The following is a 23,290-nucleotide window of genomic DNA, read 5'->3' on the forward strand; positions in this document are numbered from 1 at the left end:
TCACTTAGACCTAGAAATAGAGCCAAATTACCAGAGAACCATGGAGTGAGGATGAGGGCAAAAGAGAAGGTACACATTTGTGGTGGAGTGTGAAAGGGGGCCAAACCCTTACCCTCCACTGCAAAAAGTCAATAGATAGGTAATACCTAAATTTGAAAAGTACAGAAGTAGAAATACATGTATGTTATTTCAAATGAAATAACATATACCCCAAAGAATCAGCCAAAGGGTTTTAAATAACTGCTTCTGGAGTATGGGAAATGGGGTGGAGGAAGGCACTGTTAGTTCTCAAAACAAACCATGTTAAATATTGGTCACAATACTAACTGTATAGGTAATTAAGAAAAAGGAAAACTAAACCAATTAAAACAAAATCAAGGATCTCTCTACCCTAATGTTTTGAAACAATTCTCTAATACTTTCCCCTAACATTGATTACTTTCATTTCTGCTGTTCTCAACTCCGCAGGTGTCTTATTTTCTCTAAAATGTATAAACATTTTTGGCTAGCACCATTCATAAAATAGTACCCTATTTTCTTTCTGATTTCAAAAATCAAACAACTGTATACTAAATAACTATAAAAATCACTCTCTGGACTCTCTACTCTGTTTTACTGTCAATTTCTTGGTCCACTCTTATTCTAATGTTCTGCTACTTTAATTATTATAACAATATTGTATGTTTTGTTATCTAATGTACAGTAAGCACCACATCTACCAGCTATTATTTTTCAAAATGTCTTAAATATTCTTAAACACAACTCTTTTCAATGAAATTTAAAATACACTGTTAGGATATTTGTTGTTTAATATTTAGGAAACTGACATATTTAAAGTATTAACTCTTTCCCTTTATAACATGGTGCAATGCTCCAAGTTTTCAGGTCTTGGTTTTTTCCTCAATAAAGACTTGAGACTTTTTCAACTTGCACATCTTCAAAGGCTATCTGTTGCCCCTTGTGAATGCTTTTATTTCTATATCAGTTATATTTTCTAATCACAAATTGAGAATACGTGGAAAGTTTCGTGCTATTTTATATGAACTTTTTCTGGCAAATTTATGAAATATTAATAGACTTAACAAGTGGTTCTCTTCAATTTTCTAAGACAACAATCATTATCTAGAAATACTGGCAGTTACATTTTCTGCTCCAATGTTAATTTCTCATTTCCTTCTCTTGCTGTTTTACTTTAGCTAGGACTTCAAGTCCAACATAATATTAGCAAAAATAATAAGTTCCCTTATTTTATCAATGTCTTTAATGAAAATGTTTCTAAGTATTTCACCATTTAGCATAATGTTTGCTATGCATTTCTAATAGCTTTTTTTCAAGTTGAGGAAATGTACTTCTACGTTCAAACTTGCATTTTAAAAAGATCACTCAGGCCACAGTGCAGAAAACAGATTAGAAACAAGAATATACTAGAATATACTAGACCAATTTCCCTTATGCATACAGATGTAAAAATCCTCAACAAAATACTAGCAAGCCAAATCTAGCAGCCATGACCAAGAGGGACTTATCCCAGGAATGCAAGGCTGGTTCAGCACAAAAAATCAATCAAAGTAATACATCAAACGAACGGAATAAAAGAAAACATTTGAAAGCTACATGATCATCTCAACTGATGCAGAAGAAACACTGGACAAAATCCAACATGCTTTAAATGATTTTTTTTTAAAAATAATAATTTAAAAACCGCAACAAACTAGTAACAGAAGGAAACTTCTTCAACCTAATAATGGGCATTTATAGAAAACCCACAACTAACATCATACTTAATGTTAAAAGACTGAAAGTCTTCTCCTTAGGATAAATAACTAGATAAGGATGTCTGTTTTCACCACTTCTATTCAATGTTGTACTGGAAGTTCTAGCCAGGGTAATTAGGCAAGAAAAAGAAATAAAAGGCATCCAGATAGGAAAAAAAAAGAAGTAAAACAATTTCCATTCACAAATAACATGATCTTATACACAGAAAATCCCAATGAATCCACCAAAAACTATTAGAGCTAATAAATGAACTCAATAAAGTTGCATGATACAATATCAATATATAAAAATCAGTTATATTTCTATAACTATCAATAAACATTTCAAAAATAAGATTAGGAAAACAATTCAATTTGTAATAACACCAAAAAAAGACAATACTTAGGAATAAACTTAATCAAGAAAGTTCAAGACTGTACACTGAAAACTATAAAACACCACTGAAAGAAATTAAGGAAGACCTAAGTAAATAAAAGTTTATGATCAATTGGTTTTTGACAAGGATACCAAGACAATTCAACGGTGCAAGACTTTTCAACAAATAGTGGTGGGACAACTAGACACTCAGCCACAAAGGAATGGAGTTGGACCCTTTCCTCGCACCACATACAAAAATTATCTCAAAATGGATCTAAGAGCTAAAACTATAACACTCTTAGAAGGAAGCAAAGGTATAAATCTTCATGTTCCTGGATTAGGCAACAGTGTCCTAAATACGACAACAAAAGGACAAGCAACAAAAGAAAAAACAGATAAACCAGACTTCCTCAAAATTACCAAGGAAGTGAAAAAACAAGCCACAGAAAATATCTGCAAATCATACATCTGATATGGGGTTTACATTCAGATTATATACAGAATTCTTACTATTCACAACAAAAAGACAACCCAACTGAAAAACAGGCAAAGGAGTTGAATAGATATTTCTCCAAAGAAGATATATAAATGAAATGAGGCTCAACATAATTTGTTATTAGAGGAATGCAAATCAAAACCACAATGAGGTATCACTTCATACCCAATAAGATGGCTGTAATTTAAAAAAGGAAACAAACAAGCATTGACAAGGTGTGGAGACACAGGAGCTCTCATACATACTCTCATATTCTCATACAGTTTGGTGGTTCCTCCAAACACTAAACATAAAATTACCATATGACCCAATGATTCTACTCCTAGATACCTATCCAAAAGAATGAAAACCTATGTTCAAACAAATAATCGTACACAAGTACTTAGCAGCATTACTCATAATATCTAAAAAGTAAAAATACAAAATGTGCTATATCCAGTCAATGGACTATTATCCAGCCATAAAAAGGAATGAAGTGCTGATGCATGCTATAACACAGACGAACTCTGAAAACATTAGGCTGAAAGAACCCAGACACAAAAAGCCACATATTGTATGTTTCTACTTCTGTGAAATACCTAGTATAGGCAAACCTGTAAAGACAGAAAGGAAATTAGTGGTTTCTGGAAACTGGGGGGAGGGGGAATGTGGAGGAACTGACTAAAGAGTATGGGCTTGTTCTGAAAGTAATAAGAGTGTTCTGGAATTAAGACAGTGATGATGGCTGTACAACATGGTGAATAACCTAAAAACTACTGAATGTACACTTTGAAAAATTAAAACGGTAAACTTTGTATTATGTGAATTTCACCTACAGTTACAAAAAAGAAAAAAAAAAGTATAGTGGGGGATACCAAACAAGAGGCTACTGCAGAGATCCAGATGAGAGATGACAGCACACAGGCTTCATGCTGTGGAGTGGAGATGGAAAGCAGACTGCTTCTAGAGATATACTGAAAGCAGTACCAACATAACTATTATCAATAATATTATAAACCCTGTTTATACTCAATCTATAGATACAGCAGTGGACAACTGTAAGAGAACAAAATGTAACTATCATAAACTTTGATGATATAAAGTTACACATGACAGAAATTGTATAGTTAGAAGATGAAAGATATAGAACAGCAAACATTTTCTGACCTTACACCAAAAAAGTCCAGATACTGTCTATAAAAATAATTATAAAGGTAACACAAACCAGAAAGTGAATAAAATTATCATTCACAGCAAAGACTCAAAATATAAGTTTAAAGTCTTTACTTTTGATGAAACGGTTTGAAAGTGAAGAGATGACACCCTTCCACAGTGTTTTTTGTTTGTTTGTTTTTTTATTTTACCATGAGCATATATTGTTACTTTAGAATTCTGTAGACCTCAATAATTTAACTATTTTTACTAACAAATCACTTGTAATACACAAAGAACTGAAAACCACTGACAGAATACTTTTGATAAACCATATATAATTCAGGTTCCTTAAAATACTACAAAAGTAGTAAGAACCTACGATAAAAACATAATGAACTAACCCAGAACTCCTTCACATGAACAAAAAGAGATATGCAATTTTTATAATACCCAAATTTTAGAAACAACTTGGAAAATCATTAACAGATGATGATTGTAAACCTAGAAAACCCAAAACAATCAAATAAAAAACTACTGCAACAAAAGAGCATTATTTAAAAGACATGAAATTAAATATCCAGATACAATAGCCTTCATATACAAGGAAGAAAAGAGAGAGGGAGGGAGGGGGGGAGGAGGGAGGAAGAAAGGCAAACACACAGAAGATATATTGAAAGAAATCATCTCATTTTTATGAACAACCAGACAGGAGACAGGATGACCTGGGGTACACTTAACATAAATGTGCAAACCCTACTGGTGGGCACTTCTAAAACTCCCCTTAAAAAAAAAAACAAAATAGAATTGCAAAAATGGAAACACATACTGTGTTTTTAGGTGGAAAAAAGCAGTATCATAAATATTTCCCTAATTTTAAATCCAACACAATGTCAATAAAAATACCAACAAGCCTTTTTCTGAAACTATACATGGAGATTCCAAAACTCATGTGGAAAAATAACCATGCAGGAAGAACCAAGAAAAAAAAAAAAAAAAAGAAAGAGCAAAGGTGAAGGAGGGAATACCTAGCCCTACCATACACTAAAACACAACACAGCTTTAATCATAAAATAATGTAGAAGTGTAACATCTACAGAGACCATAAAACAGAACAGAAAGACCAGATGGAAATTTAGCTCATGATAAAAATGGCCCTTCAAATCAGTGGGGTAAAGATGAATAAGTGATGTTGGGACAACTGGATACCCATTTGGAAAAAGATAAAGGGCCTGTATCTCACACGGCCATGATAATTCCTTTATTTTTACATTGGTGGTTTCAAAAATGGTGATTTTCTATCATTCCTACTATTTTTCTATAAAAACATCTTCTTCCCTACCCCACCATCTTGAGTAATCACCATGGCTTCATGGATTCTTTATTCAAGGTGCTATAATCCATTATCACTGTACTTTTTAATATTCAAAGTCCTTGTAAGGTTATATCCTGACATGTTCCAATTAGTATTTAACATGTTTCTATGTCCTTCTGACATGTTCCTTTTAGTATTTGAAAACTTCCTTGTTTTTTGACTCACAAAGATATTCCAGGCTCACCTTTCACTTTCCCTGCTCCAGACCTAAAATCAGACATTTCTCCAAAGAGCTCTGGCTTCTTTCAGTGGGGGAACAGTCTTTAGAAACCAAAATCTGGACATTAGATATGTTCACTGCTACTGTGGTATCATTCCTTTTAGACTGTTTCAATGGTCAGAATAGGAAATAAATATAAACATGTACACATACAATATACTTATGGTTTTTGTAAGTTTGTCCTGATAACTCTAATTCAAATCCAAGGTAACAGGTTTCTTCCTCACCTTCCCCCATCCCATATTTGTACTTTCTCTCTCCTACCATAATGAAAAGTCTGTTTCCCAAGAACAACATTTTTTTCATTTACTCTATCCTACAATAAAAAGAAAACATATTCAGAATTATTAAGCCCAACTACTGCTAACAACAGACTACTAAGTAAATTTCAAGATTCTTTTAGACTCATAACTAATTGATCTAAATGATAACAACTTATTCAAAACAATAATGCCAACCATGTATGGGGTGACTGTAGCTTACAGAAAAGGGTAATAAATGACAGCAATGTTATAAGGAATGGGAGGAAAGAAATAGGAATATGCATTTATACCATTACCACCATGAAGCAGTATAGTGTTATTAAAAAGCGGGCGTGGATTAGTTGTAAATATATATTGCAAACAACAGGGTAACCGACAACAGTTACAAATACATAATAATCCAACTATTTAAATAATCACTTTAAGTATGAATGGTCTAAAGTACACTAATTAAAAGACAGATACTGTCAGGGTGGATTAAAAACAAAACCCAACTATAAGTTGTGTACAAAAAATCCACTTTAAATATAAAGACACAGACTGATTAAAAATGAAGGGATGAAGAAAGATAAACCATGCTAACACTAATAAAACCTGGAGTAGCTACATTAATTTCAGAGACAGCAGATCTCAGAACAAGGAATAGTCTCAGGGAGAAAAAGGGGCATTACATAATGCTGGAGGGGTCATTTCTCCAACATAATAACCCATGCGTATCCACCTAACAATAGAGCATCAAATTGCATGATTTAAAAACTGATAGAATTACAAGGAGAAATAAACAAATCCACTAGCATAGTTGCAAATTTCAACTCACCTCTATCACTTATAGATCCAGTAGGCAGAAAATCAATTAAGAGTATAGCTTAACTGAACACCAACAGAAAATCAACTAAATCTAACTGAATACTAGATCTACTTGAATATAGAATACTGCATCCAACAACAGCAGACTACTCATTCTTCCCAAGGTCATACTGATATTCACCATGACAGACCACATTCTGGGCCAAAAACACACCTCAACAAATTTAAAATAGAAATCAGGGCTTCCCTGGTGGTGCAGTGGTTAAGAATCCGCCTGCCAATGCAGGGGACATGGGTTTGAGCCCTGGTCCGGGAAGATCCCACATGCCGAGGAGCAACGAAGCCCATGCGCCACAACTACTGAGCCTGTGCTCTAGAGCCCGCGAGCCACAAGTACGGACGCCCGCGTGCCTAGAGCCCGTGTTCCCAAACAAGAGAAGCCAACGCAATGAGAAGCCCACGCACCACAACGAAAAGTAGCCTCTGCTCTCCGCAACTAGAGAAAGCACGCACACAGCAAGGAAGACCCAACGCAGCCAAAAATAAATAAAATAAATAATTAAAAAAAAAAAAAAGAAATCATACTGAAGTATGCTCCTAGATGACAATGGAAATAAACCTAGAAATCAATAACAGAAAGACAGCTGAAAAACCTCAAAATAGTTAGAGATTAAATAAGGTATTTAAGTAAAATATAAGTAAATGAAGAAATCTCAAGAGAAATTTAAAATACTTGTAACTATATGAAATTGAAAATACAACTTATCAAAATACATGTGACGCAGCAAAAGCAGTGCTTGGGGAAAACTTACAGCATTGAATGCACATATTAAGAAACGTCTACAATTGGTGATCTAAGCTTCCACCTTAAGAAACTAGAAAACAAACAACAAATTAAATTAAGTGGGAAGAAAAGTAAAAATCAGCAGAAATCAATGAAATTGAAAGTAGAAAAATCAGTAGAGAAAAATCAATCAAATCAAAAGTTAGTTCTTTATTAAAGAGATCAGTAAATTGATAAGCCTCTAGCCAGGCTAGCCATGAAAAAAAAGAGAGAAAACAAATTACTAATATCAGAAATGAAAGAGAATATCAATTACTAATATCAGAAATTCATCACTACTGAATCACACTGATACCACAAGCATAATAAAGAAATATTATGAACGACTATATGCCAACAAATTTGCTGACATGAAATAAACCAATTCCTTGAAAGGCACAAGCTACCAGGACAAGAAATAGATAAGCTGAATAGGCTAAATCTATTGATATTAAAGAAACTGAATTAGTAATTTATAAGCTTCCAAATCAGAAAGCATCAGATGCAGATGGTTTCACCAGTGAATTCTACCAAAACATTCAAAGAAAAAAATGATGCAATTTCTCTACAATCTCTTCCAGAAAATAGAAGCAGAAGGGGCACGTCCTAGCTCATTTTATGAAGTCAGCATTACCTGTATACCAAAACCAGACAAAGACATCACAGGAATGGAAAACTAAAGACCACTATTTCTCATAAACATAAATGCAAAAATCCTCAACAAAATGTTAGCAAATTAAATCCAGCAATGTATAAAAATAATTACATCCCAAAATCAAGTGGGATTTATTCCAGGTGTGAAAGACTGGTTCAATATTTGAAAATCAATTAACGTAATACATCATATCAATAGGCTCAACACGAAAAGTCATACAATCATCTCAATAGATGCAGAAAAAGAATTTGACAAAATTCAACCAGATAAAAACACTTAAACTATGAATAAACAGAGGCTTCTTCAACCTGATAAAGGACACCTACCAAAAAACCCATAGCTAACAACATACTTAATGGTGAAAGACTGAATGCCTTCCCCTCAGATCAGGAAAAAGACTAGGATGTCTGTTCTTGATACTTTTATTCTACACTGTACAGAGGGTCCAACGGGGGAGATTACAGAAGAGAAAGAAATAAAAGGCATCCAGATTGGAAAAGAATAAGTAAAATTTTTCTGTGTGCAAATGACATGGATCCTGTATATAGAAAATATTAAGAAACCCACTAAAAAACTATGAAAAAAAATCATCAAGTTCAGGAAAATTGCATGATACAAGATCAACATACAAAAACAACTGTATTACTGTACGCTAGCAATGAACAATCTGAAAACAAAACTAAGAAAACAATTCCATTTACAATAGTATCCAAAAAGAATGAAAGAGCTAGAAATAAATTTAACAAAAATAGTGTTAAGACTTATACAATGAAAACTACAAAATACTGGTGAATGAAAAGATATTCCATGTTCATGTAATGTTAAATTTTACGTTGTTAAAAAGGCAATATTCCCCAAATTGATCTACCTATTCAATGCAATTCCTATCAAAATACCAGTTGACTTCCTTGAAAAAACTGAGAATTCTTTAGAAATTCTGGTATAAATTCTTCAGAAATGGTACCGACATAAAGACAGACATGTAGATAAATGGAATAGAACTGAAAGTACAGAAACAAACTCTATGTTTACAGTCAATTAATTTTCAACAAGGGTGCCAACACAATTCTGTGGTGAACAATAAGTCTCATCAATAGCACTGGTACACTGGATATCCAAAGCAAAAGAATGAAGGTGACCTCTTACCTCACACCATACACAAAAACTAACTCACAATCGATCACAGACACAAACGTGAAGAGCTAAAACCATAAAACTGTTGGAAGGAAACAGTTATAAATCTTTGTGATCCTGGGTTAGGCAACAGTTTTCTTAGATATGATCCAAAAGCTCAGCAACAAAAGAAACAAATAAATTGTACTACATCACAATTAAAAACCTAGGGTCTTCAAAATTAACAAGAATAAAAAGAATCCACAGGAGAAAATATATTCAAGTCATGTATCTGATTAGAGACTTGCATCCAGAATATATAAAGAACTCTTACAATTCAACAACAAAAAGACAAACAACCCAATTAAAAAGGATTTGAGAAGACATTTCTCTAAAGAAGAAATACACATGGCCAATAAGCACATGAAAAGATACTCAACATCTTTAACTATTAGGGAAGTCCAAATCAAAGCCACAATGAGATATCACTTCCCAACACACCCGATGGGTATAATCAAAAACCAAACAAGTACTGTTCATGATGTGAAGAAATTAGAGCCCTTATACTTTGCTGGTGGGAATGTAAAATGCTGCAGCCACTTTGGAAAACTTTGGCAGTTCCTCAAAATGTTAATCATAAAAGTACAACTACCATATGATCCAGCAATTGCACTCCTAAGTGGAAATAAAGAAGGATGTCCATAAAAATTTATACATGAATGTTCTAAGCAGCATTGTTCACAAGATCCAGAAAGTGGAAATGATCCAAATGTACATCAATAATGAACAGACAAAAAAATCCAAACAATGGAATACTACTCAGTCATAAAAATAAATGAAGTACTGATACATGCCACAACATAATAGAATCTTGAAAGCCAAATGCTAAGTGAAAGAAGCCATAAATAACCACATATGATTTCTTTATGTGAAATGTCCAAAGTAGAAAAATCTATTGAGACAGAAAGTAGATGATAAATGGGTCTTAGTCTGGGGGGAGAGGGAGTATTGAGAACGGGGAGACACTGCCAAAGAGAACAGGGTTTCTTTCTAGATTGATAAAAATGTTCTAAAATTGGATTGTGGTGATGGTTGCACAACTCTGTAAATATGCTAAAAACAACTGTACATTTTTAATTTTATATGTGAATTAATCTCAATAAAATTTTAAAATATATACATCTATCTAAATATATAGCTTTATTGAGACAGAATTCACATGCCATAAAATATATGGAATTAAAGAATGTATTCTTTAAAACATGAGGAAAATGTGAAAGGAATCAACCTGTTTTTAAAAAAAGCATGTAGTAGGAAGATGAGCTAGCTGACCTCTGCAACAGGCCACCTGAGACATGATACAGGCTTGGACAAGAGCAGTGTTGGTAAAGAAGAACATGGATAAAAATGGAAAGACTACAAAGGCACTTGGGAAGACCTGATAATAAGCCAGATGTGAATGATGAGGTAGGAGCAGGCATTAAGAATAACTTGAATTATGCATTTGCTTGTTTGCTCTACTTCTACCATAAGTTGGTATAAGGTTCACAAAAATGATCTTTAAAATGGATCACAATTATGAGTAGAAGCCTGCAAGACTGGGAGAAGGTTGGTCGGGAGAAGGGAGAGGTCATTCCAGAAGGTGTGTGCAAAAGCACAGACACATAAGAGCAAGAAGAGGTAAAGCTTAGGCGCAGCAGAAGGGAAACGGATGGCCTGTAAAGGCCTGCAGCTGTGAGGGCTTGTAGGCATTAGAGACCACTAGAGGTTTTTAACTGAGCAGAGATGTGATTCTTGCTTGGCCTTGAAAAAATAACCCCAGCACCAGTGCAAAGAACAAACTGGGAAGGAGAATGACTGGAGACCAGTTGACCTATAAAGGCAGCCACTGCAGGAAACCAGGAGAGACCTCTGTAAACCATGACCGGGACTGCTGCTCTAAAACCCTGAGTAGGCTGGACAACAATGCAAGAAATAACGACTAAAGAAAGCTGGTTGTCTAACTGTGCTTCCACAACAAATTACAAACATGGAACCCAGGCAACCAGTGAGTACCGATGTATTCTGCATTTACCCACCTCCACCAGCCTAAAGAGGCCTACAGGGCAGAGAGCAGTCTGGGGCTCCTCTGACCCAGTGGAGTTGTCATATTCCCTGCAGGCTGCTAAGAGCACCAAATTTTGGACTCGCCTCTAATAAGCAAAGGCACCAGGGAGATTCCTTCACCTGCACCAGCCTTGAACTCATGTTTTTCTTTGCACTGCTTATTGCTGGTTTGACAGTAAAGCAAAGCAAAGCAAAGCACATATAATGTTAGACAAAACTGAGTTGTCACCTTGCCAATCCTGAAAGGAAGTGGATCAATTTTCTTAAGAACCCATATTCCCTAATAGCTGATTTTTACATTTCAAGTGACTGAAAACATTCTGAATTTATCAAATTGACTTATATTCTGATTTCTTTTCCTTGACCCATTTGAAACCTAACTGAAGGACTTTCCAGACATTTTGTAAAAATTTACTTTCAATGTGCATTCATTTAGGTCAAAAAAAATACAGAATATGGTGCATATTACTAGCTGTACCTGCAATGCATTTGTATCTAATGTACTGCTGGTTCACCTAATGTAACTGAAATCCTGGCAAGACTAAGCTTACCCAAAAGATGGTAGCATTCATGGCTCTAACCACTCCAGTGCCAATCTACTTTCCAGCTGAATTTCTCAATATTCTGCCTGTCATGCCATTCTACAACCACACTTGCTTTATGCCATTTCCCCAAAACATCACACATGTTCCCATGCCATGCCTTTCACGATGCTCTTGTCTGTCTGAAATAATAAACAAATAAAAGAAATAACTCATCATACTCCAGAAGACCCCCTATGAGCTAGATCGATACTCAGTGGGCAATTTATATTACATTCTCGTCTAATCTCCACAGTAGCCATACAAAGTTGGTATTATTTTTCCTATTTTTACACAGAAGAAAACTGAAGCACAGAGAAGTTTGTCTAGGAACCCTCACTAATGTCACATTCCATTGCAAAGAATGCCTTGGACCCCTTTTCATCTGGCAAAACCCTAACTTAACCCTCAGAATCCCCTTCTGCAGTCTTCCAATCTCCCCAGATATAGCTGATCATATGCCCCTTGGGGGTATTACAGCCCTTTGCTCTCACCAAGCCTTTAAAGTTAGCATGACCTTTTAATCACCACTATCTTCCTCGCTATACTGGGTGCTGCTTAAAGATAGCAATCATGACTTAACTCGTTTTGCACTTCTGCTTAACCGATTATAGGTGCTCAATAACTGCATGTCAAAATTCAATGACTATTCTTCTGGCAAACTGCTATTTCCACCTTTCATGATCCATTTAACTTCTCCCAACAAGGCAAGTGAAAGGAATTGAGCTTTAACAGCAATCCCACCGACTGGCACACATCCTCTAACACAACCCTTCCTCCCACTGTATTGTACTGCTAATGCATCTATCTCCTCCCAAGGAGGTAGCTCAAGGGCAAGATCAACATCATCCACAACTGTGTCCCCCAGGGCTTAGCAAGGGAATTGGAAGACCAAAAAAATGCTCAAAATTGTCTAGCTGAACTGAAATAGTCCACAAAACTAACTTTCTAAGATAAAATGGGCAAGGGGAATAATTGTTCCAGATGCACCGCTTTAAACTGAAGAAGACTCAGAATAATAAGGTGCATTCTCAAGGCAGCTTCCAAAACTCTCCGCCTGATAGCTGAGTTGACAGAAAGCAATCACAGAGCAAGAACAAAATCTGGAAGCAAATATCACACACCCGGTTTATTGACCTTGGCTAGTCTAGAGATGAGGACGTAAGCCGCATTTCTGTCTTCGGCGCCGAGTAGGGCCACTTTTACAGGTAAGCTGCTCCGTAGGGCACCTTTAGGCATGGAGAGCACTATATAGCTTCAATGCTTGGGTGGGGGAGGGGAAGGGCCCCCAAGCCTCTCGGCGGACACTGACGTCAGCCCGGACACTCGACCTTGCAACCCCTTCCTAGGACCGGCGGCCGCCCGCGTCGCGCCCCTCACCTCGGTTCTCCTCCTCCAGATACCGCACCCGCAGCTCGTCCTCCGTCTTCACCTCAGAGCTGTAGCCCCTCCGCCAGGCCGCCCCCCCGGCCGCGTGTGTCCAGCCCCGAGCCCAGATCGCCGGGTCGACCCGCGGGACCGTCCAGGAGCCAGACAGCCTCCACCCAGGGCCGAGCCGCGCACAGCAAGCGGCCACCAAGCGAGCGCGGCCGGCCTGCAAGGTGCCCAAGGCCCCGGGTGCCGCTGCCGCCGCCGCCGCCATGTTGACTGTTTACGGCGTGGGCCTGCGGCTGCTGCCCCGCCCCCGCCGCGCGCAGGCCAGCCCCCCGCACGCCGCAGGGCATGCCCAGGCCCCTCCCCCAGCACGCCCCACACGGCCACGCCCCCAGAGCCTCCCTCTCGCGCCAGGCTCCGCCCCCGAATCCTCGCCCCGCCCAACACCGATGACTGAGCGTTCCAGGTTCCACTTTCTCAGGCCTCCCTTGCCTGACAGGAGGTGTAATGGCTTGTACAGCAAAGGCAGGGAGAAAGTAATTCTCCAAGGCTGTGGAATATTGTAGGGGGAACATATTCTATAAGAACTCCCCAGAGAGAGTCGCCTCCCTACACTCCCTGGGCCATGCCCTGGGGTCATGAATTAGCTGCAAAGGTAAACTAAAACGTTTGGTCTCAGGTTTGGCTGACAGGGTAGCAGCTCTGCGTGGGGCTCCGGTCTACTCATATATATAAAGGCCAAGGGTTATCGGTTAAACATGCCTATAAACATACATGAGGCTTACCATACAGACTTCAGGAAGGGAGTGAGAACAGCCAATAAAAACAAGGGTCCTCAGCCCACCAACTCAAGCAGGTGGCACGGCCCGTCCTGGAGTCTAGTCCTAATCAGGAGCCACCATCTTAACAAAGAGGCTCAGCCAAACCTTGTGCTGAGGTGGGATTTAGAGCACAGAGGCCCTTCCCTCAACCAGAAACGCAGAATATCAACTTAGAGTGTAGGTAGCCATCAAAGCGCACTGTATACAATTTTCTCCTACCTAGCTTTTATCAAATCTCAACGGAGAAAAGGCGTGTTTGGGAATATTGTTTGAAAAACATGCTGCTATGAGAATATTCCCACTGCCACACAAATTTCTGCTGTTGTGCCCTGATTACATTTTTGAGTATTAAGGAAAACTTCCTCCAATGTTAGACGCTCAGCTTTATCCAAAATGAAAAGAAAAAGCCAGTTGGGTTCCATTTCTGTGTCTCCTGTGAGAACGTTGGTGAGAGCATCTTTTATTCTATCTTCTGTAAAGTGCCACTTGTGAAATCTCTTGAAGTTGAAGACAAGGAAAAACTTTGCTTCCTCTTGTATCTTTCCCCTTTTCTTATAATCATGTTCACTTTTTCTGCTAAGAAACTCAGAATTCTATTTACAGTTCAACTACTGCAATAATTGCAATATTTATTTACTGTTTAAATATTTAATTATTAAATATTAATTTAATATTTGATTATTTAATCAATAGCTATTTAATTAAATATCTATTTAATTACTGTTCCCTTGTATTAGTTGCTAATTGTTTTGATATCTTTATGTTGGCTCATCAATAGATTGTAACTTCAAATAAAGGAGTTACAGAACAGACACTTGACACAGTACTATTTGAAATAATATAACCTCAGAAAATACTTGTGATTGATTAGGACAACTGCAGAAGGCTAATCATAGATTGTTTATGTTATATTAGAAATCGGAGTAAGAAGGATGGCCTATGGTTTTGATGAGCCCAGAACCAGTTGAGAAAACACCACTTAGGGACACTTGCTTCTTCCCTAAGAGTTGTGACTCTGGTCTTTATTGAAAGGAGTGATGCGGATATGACCATCTGTGAAGAAAATTGATTCTTGAAAGTTAGTGCAAGTAACAAATATCACCATGACTGTGACAACTTGTCAGGGGTGACAACTAATAGAGAATTGCCAAATATCAGGTCGGACATGGCTTTGGATCGTCTCTCCACAATTGTTTTGCTTTGAGACATCCATGAGTTATTTAAATACTCCATGCTTCCATTTCTTCGTCTGCAAAATAGCTAGTATGATATCTATTTCACCTCACAAGTTCTTTAACTTCAATTTCTTCATCTATAGAATGGGAAGGATTATGCCCATTTTATAGGGTTGACAACATAAGTATGTGTGAAAATTAATATAAGGAAACCACAAGTAAAATAGGAGTCTGGAAGGCCTATGGAGGGAACTCTCACATCCTACCATTCATTGTCAATTACCCCAAGCAGGAAGAGGACAATTACCCCAACAGGAAGCTGGTCAGTTACTTACCCCAGGAAGTAACCTGCACTCCCAAACAGGAAGTACAACTACTTTACTACCACAGGGGAGGAAGGAAAACTTCCTTCTTGCCCAGCAACAAGCCCAACCAATAGAAAACACCATAGCTCAGCCAATGAGGAGCCAGTGTCACCTGAACTTTTAGTTTACTGCAATGAAATTTTATTTTTTCTTTGCTGATAACTTCTTTTCCTTGTCCCACCCTCCTTACTATAAAAGCCTTCTTTGTTGTGTAACCTCTCCAAGTAGCTCTTGGTTTGCTAGATTTCATAAAGCCAATTAGATCTTCAAATTTACTCAGTTAAATTTTGTTTTTTAATACGTTATGCCCATTTTATAGGGTTGATGGCATAAGTATGTAAAGCTCTTGACATCAAGAAATGGGAACAGAATAGATAATGTTAATGACCATTTATCAACTTCCTTTTTAATCCATTCCAGGCTTTAGATATGTTATTTAATGTCCAGAAAACTTCAAAGTTGGTATTATTATCTCAGTTTTGCAGATGAGGACACTGAGATTAAGTTACTTACCAAACCCTACAGCTAATAAGTCATGAAGCTGGAATTTGAACCCTGATATATCTGACCTCAGTCCTCATGTTCTTAATCACTGTTTTGCACAACCTCTCAATAAATCTTAAGGTGTCCAATAAAATTTAATTTCCTTTGGTTCCTTCTACTTTTCAGTAAAAGATGTGATCTGGGAACAATGAGTATCAGTTGGGAGAGGAAGGTAGGGCTTGTGTTTGCGGAATTCTATTACTACTACAATTACTACCATTGGTTTACAGGATTTGGGATCTTTCCTCCAGCTAGCTCTCAGCTAACAGTCTTTTTATTCTACCACATCCTGACATTTTTCTAATGCTTACTTCCATGTAATATTAAACGTGTGCAATACAGGATGACCAACACTGAGCTCCTGGAATACAGCCAACCCCCAGTGGCAGGAGCCATTCCTCCTAGAACACAGCTCTGTGCACAGAACACATAGGAGGGCATAGGTGTCACCAGTAAAATGAAACACTTACCAACATGTGACCAACCACAGGTGGAGAGACAAAAATAGCTTAGCAAACACTAGGTGAGGAACAAAGCAAAACTTCTGGGCTTTTTCAAAACGAGGGTATATTTTTAAACTGTCTTACCTGAAACAATCAATGAGAAAGTGGTATATCAGAGTAAAGGCTGGACCACCCATGAATATGATGGCTTAAATAAGAGAGAATGTTAACCATCCAGACATGGTAAGATGGCTCTGCCATCTTCGACATGGGACTCCACTTCTGGCTCTGGGTCTAGAGTGGCTGCTCCCTGCCACCAGCAAGACAGAAAAGATGAAGGGAGCACCCAGTTCTATCAAGGCACCTGTTCCTTCTACTCACCTCCTGCAACCACACAGTCTCCACAGCAAAGGGGGCCCAAAAACATAACCTTGTGCTAGGCAGCCATATACCCAACTACAATTCTATTACTATATAAAAGGGGGATTACAGATATTCAGGAGCACAATCTGCTACAGAGTCTTTTTTCTTTTCCTTTTTTTTTTGGCTACATTGGGTCATCATTGCTGTGTGTGGACTTTCTCTAGTTGTGGCAAGCAAGGGCTACTCTTCGTTGCGGTGCGCGGGCTTCTCATTGCGGTGGCTTCTCTTGTTGCGGAGCACGGGCTCTAGGCACGCGGGCTTCAGTAGTTGTGGTGCATAGGCTCAGCAATTGTGGCTTGCAAGCTCTAGAGCGCAGGCTCAATAGTTGTGGCACACAGGCTTAGTTGCTCCACGGCATGTGGGATCTTCCCGCACCAGGGATCGAACCCTGGCAGGCGGGAATCAAACCCTGCGCCACCAGGGAAGTCCCTGCTACAGAGTCTTTTCATTTTTCACTTTTAAACCAAAACTTTCATGAATCCTAAGGTAAAGATTCACAGCCCTAAAGTATGATAGGTTTCACAAGAAAGAGCTGGAACTACAAACTGAAGACTGTCTTTCCACATAAGCTATCTAGGAGCAATTGCTAATTATATGTTCAGAATTGACGATAATATAAAAGACAAGTGTATGAAATTGTGTATACAATTACAGTCATGTTAAATCTATGAGGATCTACATATACAGTGACACATGGGAACAATTGTAATCCGCGTGTTCTATGATATAAAACTATGAGAAACTGTGCACATTGACAATGATCAGAAAATGATAGAAATATATACATATAATTGTGTTCATGGTAAGATAGTTGTCTGTGTAATTTTCTATAAAGCTTTTTAAGTATTAAATAGGCGTTTTAAATACTTGTAACTTTAATTTAAGGTACAAAGAATGGACAGGGTACATTTCAAGAAGGATGCAAAGTTTTACTCATGCTTAGTCCCAAAATAAAAATTAAAACAACAGCCCCTTGAATTTCTTTGGGTCTCTTTTTAATCCCCAGACTCTTGGAGGTTTTTAGTGAACCTCTCTCAAGGACATTGTCCCCAGAGAAAAAGTATGGCAGAGGACACCCTCTTTCATTCTGCCCTGAAGAGGTCTCCTTGACCAGACACCACACTCTATCCCCCACCAAGATTATGTAGGTCACATTTATAGGTGCCAACTACAACCATGTGTGCCTGTGAGTTCCTGAGACCTATGAGGCAGAGAGTAGGTGTTGCATAGACATGGAAACTGAGGGTTTAAATTACTGAGAGTTACATAGCTATATGTTACACAGCTGAGACTCAAACACTTGACTCCAGAAACTGAGTTCTTAATTATTACCTTGTATTATCTACTTTTCCCAAATAATCATCAGGGCTTTACCCTACCCATCCCTACCCCCATTCCCATCTGTGGGGAATTTGGCCAATCCCTTCTTATCCTCTCATTTGGAAATGTCACCCTCTGCATTAGATTCTGTGTGATCTTGACTTCCCAGATATTGCCTCTTCCCCCTGCCAACCCCATAATTGTCAATGGCATATGCACTCATACACACACAAACAGACATACACACCAGACTCTGAAGATACATGCCATCATTGTCTAGGGATGGGAGAGATGGGGACATTGGGGGGTGATAGCTAAAGAATATGTGGCTTCTTTTGGGGGTGATGAATATGTTCTAAAATAGTGGTGATGGTAGCACAACTCTGAGAATATACTAAAAACCATTGAATTGTACATTTTGAATGGGTGAATTGTATGTGAATTATATCTCAGTAAAAGATGGGGTAGATTAGGACTCCTTGAAGACATGGCTGATTCTATATCTGAGACAGAGAAAATACAAGGACAGTCCAGAATATCTTCTTGTGCCAGCAAACAATGAGTTGCTCGAAGATTGGTGGATCTCCATCAGTGAAAGGACACAGCTTGAAAGGAATCCCACCAGCCAAATCTGGGACAACTGCAGCATCAAAAGGAATAATGCCAGTAATGATACTAACATTTCGAATTTTTTTTAAGCCAATGAAAAACTAAGTAAATGGATGGCAGATGGTGGCTGCCAGTTTCTCACTCTTGGAGTGGGAGAATACAGATAAGCCAGGGGAGGTGCTAGAAAGATGTATGTGATAAGGGAATAGAGTTGGAGACATCAGTATAAACTCATATTTAGCTTAGTAAAGATACAGATGGTTACATATAGAAATATTTAGAAAAGTTTATGTACATGGGTTAGTATACACACATATATTTCCTTGCTCTCTCAGCTGAGTGACTTAGAAGCAATGACATCCCAGTAGCAATGAGCACACTTAGTGCCCAGATCTTGGTTTCTAATACCATGCTTCAGTAAAAGTGGTCCCTGTTGAAATGGCTGATTCTAGGACTGGGATAGCATAGGAAATATACAAGATAAGCCTGAAGGATGTTGCCAATAGCCAAATCTGGATAGAAAGAAAGAAAGAGAGAGAGAGAGAGAGAGGAAGGAAGGAAGGAAGGAAAAAGGAAGGAAGGAAGAAAGGGGTATAGGATTATAGCTCAAAGCATAAAATAAATATCCATGAATACTCACTGATATAAATAAATAAATAAGGAGAGAAGAGACATATCACCCAAGCAAAAGAATTTCAAATAATTTATGTACATACTCTGTCCTCGAGGAGGGAGAGCATTACTCTCCACTACTTAAGTGTTGGCTGCATGTAGTAACTTCCTTCCAAAAGGTACAGTATGGAAAGGGGAATAGAAAGACTAATTTTACAGTGGAGAAACCTGACAAACACCACCACAGCCAAGTGATCAAGGTTAACATAAACAGCGATAAGCCATGTTGATAGTATGCATTCTTGATATGATGTGATGAAAATGGCATCTTCCCTCCATGGTCTTCCTCCCAAAACCCATAACCACATTCTAATCATGACAAAAAATATCAGACAAATCCCAACTGAGGGACAATCTAGAAAATACCTAACCAATACTTCTTAAAACTGTCAAGATCATCAAAAATAAGTCTGAGAAACTGTCACAGCCAAGAGGAGCCTAAGGAGACATGACAGCTAAATGTAGCGTGGGATTCTGGCTGGATCCTGCAACAGAAAATGAACACTAGGTAAAAATTAAGGGAATCCAAATAAAGTATAGACTTTAATTAACAATAACATGTCAATGCAGGTTCATTGGTTGTAACAAATGTACCATACTAATGTAGGATGTGAATAATAGGAGAAACTGGGAGTAGGGTATATGGGAACTTTCTGTCCTATGTTCTCGATTTTTCTGTAAGTCTAAAACAGTTACAGAGTTTTTTAAAAATTATTAAAACAAAATAAAAGATAGATGCCACAGTCCACCTGGACCCTAATTCAAAGCCAATGAGCCTGTGCTGCCCTGGACTGAGCTGGAAACCTGCCTTGGTCAACTGGTCATTGATGCTTCTGTAAGAACTCCATGCCTCTCAGCCAGCTTTCTATTCTAAGCACCCGTTTGCCTTACCCTGCCCCTCAGATCCTTTGAAATTCCCTTCCTCCATCAAGTTCCCCCAGACAAACCCAGGGAACATTTGAATAATGGTGCCTTCCCCACTGAGCCCTAAATCTCTGCTTGGCTATGAGCATGTCTAGGATGAGAATTGTCCGTAAAATTCTAAGATTTGAAGGCCAACACCATTGCTCTTTACCTCTTTTAGCCCTCAAAGTTATAGTGTCTCTCTCTTACCTCTCAGCCAGGTAGAAAGGGTTCCCACTCTGTCAGAGTGCAACTGGAAAGCTGTGATTTAGCCCATCCTCTTCAGGTCTTGGGGTTCTTGTGCCTTGTTCCTTATACACTTTTCAAGTAGGTAGGAGTTTATTCTGTCTTCTACATCAGTAAAGGAGTCTAAAGAAGGTCTATTAGTCAGCTTGGGCTGCCATAGCAAATACCACAAACTGGGCTCGAAGTCCAAGATCAAGGTGTCAGCAGGTTTGGTCTCTCCTGAGGCCTCACTCCTTGGCTTACAGATGGTCATTTTCTAGCTATGTCCTCATACAGCCTCTCCTTTGTGTGTATGCTTCCTTGGCGTCTCTGCCTCTTCTTCTAAGGACAACAGTCCTATTGAATTAGGGCCCCACTTTTATTATGTTATTAATCTTAATTACCCCTTTAAAGGCCATATATCCAAGTACAGTTTCATTAGAGGTCAGGGCTTCAACAAATGAATTTGGGTAGGCACAATAGAGTCTATAACAGAGACTCTTCTTCCTCAGTTCCCTGTAACCAGCTCTGCTGACCTACGTCCCCTTAACCCAGCTCCACACCAGCCTCCTGATTTTAAGCTGAAGATATTTGAGATTCAACAGATGCAGAAAGAAGCTTTCTAAGAACTTCCTTTATCTGACTAAGCAGGAGCTGCTGAGAAATGAGGCTGTCATAAATCCCCTCTTGGAGGTGGGTCTACTCCCAGGAGACAGACCAAGATAAACATACTGTAAATCCCTTCCTTGGGAAGTTTCACAGCCATGAAGAAGAAAAGATCACTCACACCTGCTTAAACCAACATTATCAAAAATGTTCTTATCTTTGGTTTGTTCTCCTTAAAATCCATTTGTCTTTCTTAATGAAACTTTTTTGTTCTTCTCATAGAGGTCCCCTCCCTTTCCCCTTCTAAGTTAGGTCTAAAGCCTCTAACTTTAACCATTTAGGGAGCTAGCTACTTCTTTTGTTAGTTCCTGTATGCACACACATAGAAATAAACCTTTTTTCTCCTATTGATATGTCTTTTGCCAGTTTAATTTGCAGGGCCCCAGGCACTGAAGTAAGAGGATAGGGGGCAAGTTTTTCTTCTCAAACAGTGCCAGCAGCTCTCCCCTCTCGTCCTCAGAGCAAGCGCAAGAGGAGGACTCTGGCTTGTAAACCAATTTGTCAAAGGTCAGAAAACTAGTAAGCTGCAGAGTCCTGTGCGAATCAGCACAAGGAATTTTGTCATAATGTCCTACCTCTCTATTCAAGTTCTCTTCTTTCCCCAGGACACCTACTTATCTTCATTAATGTCCTTGTCATATTTAGGCAGGTGGCAGTGATAGTGGAGGCACTGATAGCTTAATACTTTCAAAGAATAGGTACTAGCTAAGCCCTGGCCATTAGGGCTTTCAACAGCTTCAGAGGAAAACAACGGATGACAGTGCAGTTCATCTATCTTTTTGATTAGTGGCTATCCAGAAACAAAAAAAAAAATTTAAAAAGCAACCAAACAGATACTGCTTCGCAAGACTTTGTCATGCTGCTCTTTTTGCACTGTCGTATCAGGGTCATAATGGTTTCTTCGTGGACAGAGAGGCTGTAAGGCAAGTAATGTATATTCAGAGCCCCGTGGAGCGCCTCTGGGTGTCCCAACATTTGTGAGGATAGCCATCAGGCTTTTCAGAGGCCAAGTCTCCAGTATGTTAGAAGATTTTTCTACCCTCAGAAAGTGTTTTTGAATCACATTTGTTCTTGTTATGTTCATTATACTAATGATATCTGAATACAAGCTTGCTGTAAGAAGTGATCAAAGCAAAGAGAGGTTTGTAGTAATGAACTCACAACTGATATATGTGTTTTGTTTTTTTAATCTGTTACTCTCATGACTGAAACCAAGGATCAGTACACCTTATTTTATAACTTTTAAAACATTTATATTTTCTCATCTGCCATACCGGGGTAAGAAGAGCCCGCCTTTCCAGGTGGCAAAGAATAAATGAGATAACTTACATAAAAGACCTGCATCATCGGCATTCAGAGTGCCTTTTCATTTCCCCCACAAAGATGCTGGTTACATGGTCAATGTGTAGATAGGGGCAGGGGCTACTTAAGGCAGTTTTGAAGGACGAAAAGGCTACTTTGCCCCCATGTCTCTTTTCTCACGCCTGTCATTATGCCAGCACTATTCCTTAGATTTAAGGGACTGGATATTAGAATTGGACACACTGAGTTTAAATCCTGTTTTTAACACTTTAACTGTAAACATGTAACTGTGTGCGTATGTGGCAGGGGGGACACACCTTAATTTTCCTGATTGGGAAATGTTAACAGTTACAACGTCTGCCTCATAAAGTTCCTGGGGAGGACTAAATGGGATGGCACCCGTGAGGTGCTTAGCACTGAGCGTGGTCCTTCTTTAATTACTAAATAAATATTAGTTATTATGATTAAGACACTGGCTGCCCTTGTTATAGCCATGCCATGGAACAGTAATATATTGTTAGTGAATAACACATTAGCTTGAATTATTTTATCAAATTAAGTAATTCACAGACACCTGGACTTGGAGATACTGGAATGGAACAAAGCTACACCCAGCAGAAGCACAGAGCATAGACTACTTTAAGTTAGAAGGCAAAACACAGGAAGTGGGCTTTTGGTTGGGTGGGGGTTGGGGGAGCACTCAAACAGGGGTGGACAGATGCCACAAGCAAAGCACACTTTTGTCT

The 23,290-nt window shown here is 38.4% G+C and overlaps 1 protein-coding gene across 2 annotated transcripts in view; it reads right to left on the bottom strand.

The window, feature by feature from the left end:
- AUH (AU RNA binding methylglutaconyl-CoA hydratase) overlaps positions 1-13,381 on the bottom strand; it is a 160,182-nt gene extending 146,801 nt beyond the window's left edge. For both annotated transcript variants that reach the window (XM_036855128.1, XM_036855127.1), the window contains exon 1: positions 13,084-13,381. In XM_036855128.1, coding sequence (XP_036711023.1) covers positions 13,084-13,345 — 262 coding nt within the window. In that variant the 5' untranslated portion in view covers positions 13,346-13,381. The remainder of the gene's footprint in view (positions 1-13,083) is intronic.
- Between the last annotated feature and the right edge of the window lie 9,909 nt (positions 13,382-23,290).

Source organism: Balaenoptera musculus, chromosome 6, assembly GCF_009873245.2.
Source record: "Balaenoptera musculus isolate JJ_BM4_2016_0621 chromosome 6, mBalMus1.pri.v3, whole genome shotgun sequence".
Classification (NCBI taxonomy): Eukaryota; Metazoa; Chordata; class Mammalia; order Artiodactyla; family Balaenopteridae; genus Balaenoptera; species Balaenoptera musculus.